This window comes from Colias eurytheme, chromosome 21 (genome assembly GCF_061535395.1).
Source record: "Colias eurytheme isolate Ceu_HAF_F1 chromosome 21, ilColEury1 Martin Lab GWU primary, whole genome shotgun sequence".
In the NCBI taxonomy this organism is placed as follows: Eukaryota; Metazoa; Arthropoda; class Insecta; order Lepidoptera; family Pieridae; genus Colias; species Colias eurytheme.
In genome coordinates, this window is record NC_143000.1 from 6,920,378 (window position 1) to 6,929,026 (window position 8,649).

At 32.3% G+C, this 8,649-nt stretch overlaps 1 protein-coding gene across 1 annotated transcript; it reads right to left on the reverse strand.

Moving 5' to 3' along the window:
* Nucleotides 1-263: 263 nt before the first annotated feature.
* On the reverse strand, nucleotides 264-4,035 carry LOC149899247 (uncharacterized). The gene is made up of 3 exons (XM_090114627.1): nucleotides 3,988-4,035; nucleotides 3,354-3,580; nucleotides 264-3,183 (listed from the first exon to the last, which is right to left on the reverse strand). Exons 1-3 carry the CDS (start codon nucleotides 4,033-4,035, stop codon nucleotides 264-266), a joined length of 3,195 nt encoding a protein of 1,064 aa, XP_089970753.1.
* Between the last annotated feature and the right edge of the window lie 4,614 nt (nucleotides 4,036-8,649).

Sequence of the window (8,649 nt, forward strand, 5' to 3'; positions counted from 1 at the left end):
TACAATTTTTTTCTGATAACAGTCATATACGATCGATTATTCGATCGAATTATTGTGGTAGTAAGCTATTAACAGCCAATTTGCTCAGAAGGTTTGGAAAGTGAACAAAACAATAAAAATTAAAACACTTATTATAGTTTATACGGTATCAAGTATGACTTTACTTATCAAAACATTGATATACACATTATTTATTCGTATAACCTTAATAATATTTACAACTTAAACAGAATAGAAATTTAACATTTATGCCATTCATGAAGTTAAGATTTTGAACATACCATTTTGCAATTAAAAGATATGTCTGTGGATGGTTCGATACTTTTTCCTTTTATTTCTGAAGCAGAGGGAACTATAGCATCGTTGGAAGGTATATCATTGTTATTGTTCCTTGAAACTGCACGTCCCAAATGATTCGGCGTCACGGCTTCTTTTACTTTAGATAAGAATGCATTTTCAGCAATATTTGGCAAGATGGAATTCTTTCCCGCACTCCTTGGTCTTGCCTCTACAGTTGGCCTTGAACTTCTACCTTGTATTGATTCACCTAAATTTTGTTCACCATTTTCTTCACATAAGGATTCTTTTGGTGCCATCCTACTCGTGGAAGGAATTTTCGAGTATATAACTTCACTAGGTGATGTCTTTGGCTCCCTGCCTATTTGTTTTCTTGGTGATGCTCTCATTTCTGGTGAAACTCCTCTTGATTGAGACTGTAGGTTATCTCTTCTCAGTGCTGTTATAGGATTCCGAGCAGCCAAAGGTTTAATTTTTGGCAACGTTTCCCGTATTGGTGGTTTCTTTGTAGTGAATGAAATGATACCTTTGCTTTCTTTCGCTAAATTCAATCTTTCGTGTAAAGAAAACGGTCGTTTTGAGTCTAATTTTTGCCCAAGTTGCGCAAAGTTATTTCCTTTATTTGCAGATAAAGATTTAGTTGATGTACGGCTAATTGGAGCATATGAAAGAGCTGGATTATTTTTTGAAGTAGTAGCTGATCTTAATGTAGATGCATGTTTATTGTTTTTGGAATTTAATAACATTTTATTTTGATTATATTTAATTTTATTTTGTTCGAGGCGGGAAGTATATGGTGTACGTTCACGCTGTTGTAAGATTGATGGTGATGGAATTCTTGACTGACTAATTAAACTTTGATGAATTCTTTGCAGTCTGTCATTCAAATCTAATTGAAAATTACGTAATTTATCATTAGCGTCCTCACGTGCTTCAGTGATTGTTTCAATAACATCACTAGGGTTTAAAATTGTATCTCCTATAAGAGGGTAATCTCTAATGTTACTTTCTCTGAACGTATTATCTAAAGTATCCTGAACATTAGCTATAGCATTTTCAGCGAATGATCTCAAATTTTCATTTGCGCTACCTAATCTCATTCCCGATCCACATTCATCTTGGGAACCGAGGTTCATGAAAGGTAAGTTCAAAATATTGGGAGCATTATTTTCCAAATATGATCGAATATCTTCAATACCTGGAATACCGAAAGCCCTGGGTTCATTTTGTGATGATCTCATATTTTTGTTAAGTAATCCAAATGCCTTTTTTGTTTCGTGTGGTTTCATTGATAAAGTAGCACCTAAAATATCACCACCTCTTCTTAGTGTCTTTTGCAGTTTAACAGGTTTTAAATTTAATGAATTTGGTACGTGAAGTTGCGCTTTATAAGACTTCATATTAAGTTGAGGTAACCGAAGATTTTTTAAGCCATTGACGCCGTGTAAAGCAGGTTGATACTGAAAAATATCAAGATCTATATCCTCTAAAGGATCGTTTGACTTTATATTGCTGAAAGAATTCCGAAAATTTGGAATATCATGTGAATATTGATTTGCTCTTAAATGTGCGTAGTTGGGTTCGCTAGCTGCTGTTTTCATTTCATTATAAAAATGTTGCGGACTTTTATTTATGTGATCATCTACGACACATGTTTCCTGATTTGATGAATCCCTTTCAAAATCAATCAAGTCCTCGTCATTTTCCCACTTTTTTTGGTCTATATTAATATTGTTTAAGTTATCATTAGATTTAGCCATTGTTTTGATGACTTCGTTATTATTAAAAAGCATCTTGTCCGACTCATGTTGTAAGTCTTCCATGCTTGCGATAGTTTTAAAAGAATTACTTGAACGGTCCATTTTAAAATAATTTGATTCTTCGACTAGAGGTTCTCGGTTTTCCGGTTTTAATACATTGTCCAAACTAGATCGTAAATTATCATGCATCATGGTATTGGCTTGCCTGAAGTCTTCCAATGTTTTTAATACGTTATCCTTAATTAATGATATATCAGGACTGACATATTTGTCCTTATTTGCCTGATTTGGTGACGTTAACACATTGAAAGTGTTTCGATTTTGATCAGTTGAACGATCAGTCATTCTAAGAGAGTTCCCGGAATGATTTGGAATTGCAGATTCGCTTCCACGAGGTCCACAATCGATGTTATCATTAGTGTTTGACATTTTTGGAGTTTTGTTTACACCATTAATGCTTGAATCCGTAGCAGGTTCAAAAATGCGATTGTTCATAATATTATAAGCAACTTCTTCAGGCTCTTCAGGTTCTCTCGCAATTGTAACTCTTCGTGGAGGAACAAGTTCTACATCTTTTAAATTGAAAAGATTATTTACATCTATAGGCCTTCGTGCAGTTAATAATGGTCTTGTATGAAGTGCTGGCACCCAGGCCCTTCTTGCAAAAGGATTCAATCCATTAAGTGGAAAGAAACGATTTTGAATGTCACTTGGTGAAAATAAAAGCTCTTGGACAGGAGTCACAGGAAAAGTTAGTTCTTCGGGTAAGTGTAAGTTATTATATAAGTTACTTGGTGCATAATTCATATCTAATACACTAGACAAAGAATCCCTGTTGGTTAATCGGTAATCATCAGATGAAGGAGAAATACATCTTCTTTCTTGATTATTAGATGCTTCCGGTACAGTATCCATGTCAATATTTTCGCGTGCGTCTTCTTGACTAACTACATCGTCAATCAACGCATTGTGGTTAACGCTTTGTATTACACTTCTTCCTGCATCTCGAGATATTGCTTCTTGACACTCTTCTTCAGTAGCTTCGCGAACAGTTTCTAACATAGACGGCGCAAGATCACCTTCTGGTTCTAGTATTGGCTTCGATTCTCCATTTTGTTCAGATTGTCTGTAAAATTAACATTGTAAATTATTAATAGGTAAGTAATTCATTTTTGTATTTTCATTATAAGGATTATGTATAATACTGTATGGTAAAAAATAAGCCAATAATAATTTTCTTTAATTCAATGAAACATTCGCTTCTAAAGATTATATAATCAGATTTTAAAATATTACCTTGCAAAAGATTGGACAGTGCTTGGAGACAAAATAGATGGTGCTGTGTCTGAATCAGAATTACGTGAGTTACAAGGGCAGGTCATGACGTTCACATTTTCAGAAGCACTATGTTCTATGTCACTGTGTCGTGAGGTGGACGTGGACTCTGGACATGGGCAGCAATCACCCGCCTTTCGGGCATATCGTGAAATTTCATCTTCATTGGTCACTGGGTCTGAGGTTACCTTTAAGAATAGAACAAAAATCTAAAATGTAATGATTTACTTAATGACGGAATTATAAGTAGAGATAGGAGTTTACAGTAATTTTGAAGTCGAACTTATCATAATGTATTTTAATAAGTTTGAAGAAATCTATTCAAATAGTCTATGTACGATGTCAATCTGATGAAAAAAGATATAAGACATAAATTACCACAGTGTTACAAATCTTATTGGAGGTATTATTGGTTGTTATTTTTATTTAAATAATATAAAAAAGTACAATGAAATTGTTGTAATTTTAAGGAATACAATGATGAATTCTTTTCTTTCTATATTTAAAATAGACAGCGTTTGACTAGTTGACCCATAAAACATTAAAAAAGTTTGGTATGTAAGAAAAAACTTGAACACTAAAATAGTATACTCACTATAATCCATTGCCCTATAAAGAGCATTAAGCCTACACACTTCCACATTTCACAAGTCGTTACATTCGCGTTTAATTTCGAATTAAAATATCAATTGAGATTCATCCTCAAATAAATATTATATAGGAGAAAGAAGCCTTATCACTGATCTTATTAATCTTATTAATGATTATAAAATATTGATATGACATCAATTATGTGATTCAAAAGTTAAACGTGACTTTCTTACGTTTAACCTACTTATTTGAGAAACAGTTACGATAATCATAACTAGGTATTTACTTTGGTTTTGATTGTTATTGGTGTTTGTTAAATTTGTTTTATTAACATTATGTAACATACCTAGTATGTAACATAATTTATGTTACATACTAGGTATGATTTGATAGATGTTCAATAAAATGTAGGTATGGTCTATTCTTTAAATATATTTTAAACGGTACAAAAATTGTTTTCGTGTGTTACATGCTTGTTACATGGCATTAAATAATGAGAAATTGAAAATTGATTTGGAAAATTCAAGAGTTGTCTATTAGTAGGTAAGCATTAAATTACTAGAAATAATTCAGACGAGGAACAGACAATGAAGTATTCATGCTTTTGTAATAAGTTTTTCTCCCGAGACTAGATATGGGAATATATTAAGATAAGCCAAAAAATTTTTTTTTTCGTAAAAATTTCGATATGTACTTACTAAAATGTCTTATTGACACTAAAGATTTTCGTTCCCTATACAACAGGTAAGGATAACACATTTCATTTAAATTCAGGACGAATTAAAAATACATTGCTTTTCATTTTTTTAATCGTAATCGCCTTTCATAAAAATATATTAACAACTCGATATCGCATACTTGCCTATCAATTTCTACAGGCGCTAAAGTTTTAGAATGCCATAATATGAAAAGTCATTATGTATCCACATTCCACAATCCCACATTCAAGAACATTAGCATACGATTAGCATTATTACATGTAGGTATTTAACACATGATTAAGGGTTCATTTTTACGCTATTAAGCTAAGCTTAAACCAACAATGATGTCTACATTTTTAATTAGATTCCAAAAACCAGCAAAATGGTTTTCCGTCCTATCAATCAAGGCTGTATTTTCAACAACTATGAAAAAAATAAAAATTGTTTTATGTAGTTTTAAAGAGTGTACTAATTCAAAATTGTTAGTGAAATAAAACCCATGTATCTATTCAATACTTCCTATTCTACGTACTAGTTAACACTAATAGGTACAACACGAAAATATACACACAAAAATGATCCAAAAATAATGTTTTATGAAATTAAACCATATCTATTTACATTTTAGGAAGAATACTTGACGATGGGTTTGAATGCTGAAATTTTTAGTTTTGGAACTATGTAGTAAGTACATAATGAGAAGCATTCAGTAAGTTTTCGCAGAACATTTTATATAAATTGATTATAGTAAATACCTATACACAGGAATAATTAATTATTTATATTACATAAATGTAACAAATACAGTAGGTACCTAATGAATAATTATTCAACGTTTCATAATTTAAGAATGAATGGATTTTCAGAGTTCAGACACCCAATCAAAGAATAAGAGAAACATTAAGTATGTTATTATAAAAATAAGCGTTTTGCACGCCTCATAAGCGAAGCGTTGAGGTGGGTACTACCACAGTATTACCATTATTTCCTACAGTAGTGCGACGAATGTACTTGTGCAGAGAAACGGAGGGGAACTGGCGGGGGTCGGGCGTCGCGGGCCGCGTAAAGCAAACACGCTTAGTTTGCTTTACCTAGCGCGAAAGGATGACGCAGTCGTATTTTTGTGTAATAATTTTATTATACATAGGTACTTACATATTCTATTATGGCGCGCACAAACTGTTCGGTTTACGGATGTAAATTTACATTGAAATCCCAGAAGGAAACAATATTTCAGAAAGATTGTATTAATTGTATCTGTTGAATTAAAATCAAAGCTATGTATATGTTGTCCTCATTATTTTCTAATCAGATTGTACATCCCAATGCGAATGCATTACTTAGTTAAATGTTATAATATACAATTAAGAACATCCAAAAATAAAGTGTCCACGTAAATAATATTTAGCAGTGCAATATCTGTAATTATATATTTATGAACAAATAATTACATCAGATTTAATAATCGCAATTATTTTGAATGTACATATGAATAAAGATTTCATCATAATATTAATAATCACAATTGTTTTATTTCCCATTTGTTGCAACCCTAGCGTATTTTCGTGTGGCAGCGTCATTACCTACGCTGGCGGCGGCATCGCGCGACATCAAAGGCGATTCCTTACTGTAGGAAATAATGGTAATACTGTGGTACTACTGTCACTTCGCGCAAAACATCTGATTTTTCAAACTTAAAATGTCTTTATGTATCATACATTGCACTTGTAAGATAATACATACACACACATATTAAGAAAAAACACTATTTTTAACGTTCATGATATTTTTGATGTCATTTTTGTTATTTAAACTAGTTAAAAAACAGTTTAAAAAAGTTCGGTCTTGGACGTCCGTGTGTCTGTATGTGCGGATCCTTTTTCTTGTTAACACGATAGCGACCGAAATACTTTACTTATCGAGTCTTTTTTTTTCTCTTACGCTTGAGTATGCTCAGGAATAGAACCCTTTCATTTTTCAGGGTCTGATTCGATGTGGTTTAATTGTTATTAAATAAACAAAAATAATAATTAATAAATATTTATTAAAAAAAAATTATGAGGCGTGCACTTTTGGATTTTCCAAATTATTTAAATAATCCACCCAACCTCATCTATCCAATAATACACAAAACATATCATGTAGGTAGCTATTTCATTACATCCAACGTGATCATTTTATTTTATTTAATTTCATTCGAAAGTATTAATGGTTTGTTATTATGTATATTATAATCTGTGCATCACTACATAGTATAAAACAAAGTCGCTTTCCCTGTCCCTATGTCCCTATGTCCCTTTGTACGCTTAAATCTTTGAAACTACGCAACGGATTTTGATGCGGTTTTTTTAATAGATAGAATGATTCAAGAGGAAGGTTTATATGGATAATAACATCCATTAAATAGTGGAGAAGTGCTGTTATTTTTGAGGTTTCTAATGTGATGTCGTAAAAAATTACATTTTTTCCGCTTACATTGCAAACGCAGGCTGAACCCTACGAGTTTTATCAAAATAATGTACTAAGTATTATACACATTGAAAAGGTCTACAGAAAAGTCCGCGATGGTATATGTCTATCTCTTATGGATAACCCACAATAACTTTTTTTTGACATTTACTTTTTACGACAAATAATGGCTAATTTTCGATGCGATTTTAACCAATACAGCATTAATCCTTAACCAATTAAATACCTTGAATACATTGTTCATTTAATATAGATCTATATGGCCCTTTACACCGTATGATTTAAGTGAATATTTTCGAAGATATTACAGATTTAAAAATTGCGGGACGTAGCGTTTGCGGCGGTACCGGCCGGCCGCCCGGCTATAATATATTTTATACCCGTGCGAAGCCGGAGCGGGCCGCTATATTTTTATATACAACGTTCACAGTTTTTCTGTAGTGTATTTAGTATCAGTTGTATACGTAGTATATTATTATTAGTCTGTGGTATCAGCATTGCACCCGTGCGAAGCCGGGGCGGGTCGCTAGTTTTGTATAAAAAACAGACATTTATAAAGAACATAATATTATGTTTTTAATATACACTTAACTAATAGTTTTTAATCATTTTTTTTTTGCACAAAAACCCTTTACACCCAACGGGTAAAGATAAACGTGGCACCTTTGACGTAAATTCCTAACTCTATTCAAGTCAATTATGCGTATTTTGCTTGTAATATATTGTAATTGTGTAATAGAAGTATCTATTTGTTCTTCATTCAGGGTCAAGCACGTCAATGTGAAATATAGTTTAACTGATTTTGATTTTAAAACTATTTGAAGAAAATTTTATACTATACTAGTGGCCCGCCCCGGCTTCGCCCGTGGTACATATGAAAAATAGATGTTGGCCGATTCTCAGACTTACCCGATATGCACAGAAAATTTCATGAGAATCGGTCCACCCGTTTCGGAGGAGTATGCAGACTAACATTGTGACACGAGAATTTTATATATAAGATATAACTCCTTAACATACCTACTTACACAGAAACGTGGCAGAAACACATCACGAACAATCAAAATGCAAAAATCATTGAGCTATTATTACTACGTATAGAGGAGACACCACGAACAAAATCAGTGCTGCAAGCGCGGCGGCGCGGGGCGGCTTGTGAGTCATAGTTTAAGCGATGTCATCGACTCACCGCTATAGAGGCGAAACTTTGTAAATATTTTGCCTATTACTTATCAATTAAGAACAATCAATGTAACAAAAAAAAATAAAATTAATCTAATAAATCAATTATTAATAAACTTACCAATTAAAAACTTTTCAATTAAAACCAATCAATGTAACAAAAAAAAATATTGATAGATACGTAGGTAATTTATTTTCATCTTTCATGATTTAACCTTTTTTTCAAATAATATCCACAGTACAATCTTTTCTAAATGTGTAAAATTATTATTTTCCACTATAAAAATTTACTTCATCTAATATACTATCTAAAC

Bases quoted from the DNA above. Each gene is read 5' to 3' on its own strand.
- LOC149899247 (XM_090114627.1), bottom strand. From the start codon at position 4,035: ATGTGGAAGTGTGTAGGCTTAATGCTCTTTATAGGGCAATGGATTATA. The intron at 3,581-3,987 runs GTGAGTATACTA...CTATTCTTAAAG, and splicing joins TTATAGGGCAATGGATTATA to GTAACCTCAGACCCAGTGAC. The intron at 3,184-3,353 runs GTAATATTTTAA...TTAATTTTACAG, and splicing joins ACTGTCCAATCTTTTGCAAG to ACAATCTGAACAAAATGGAG.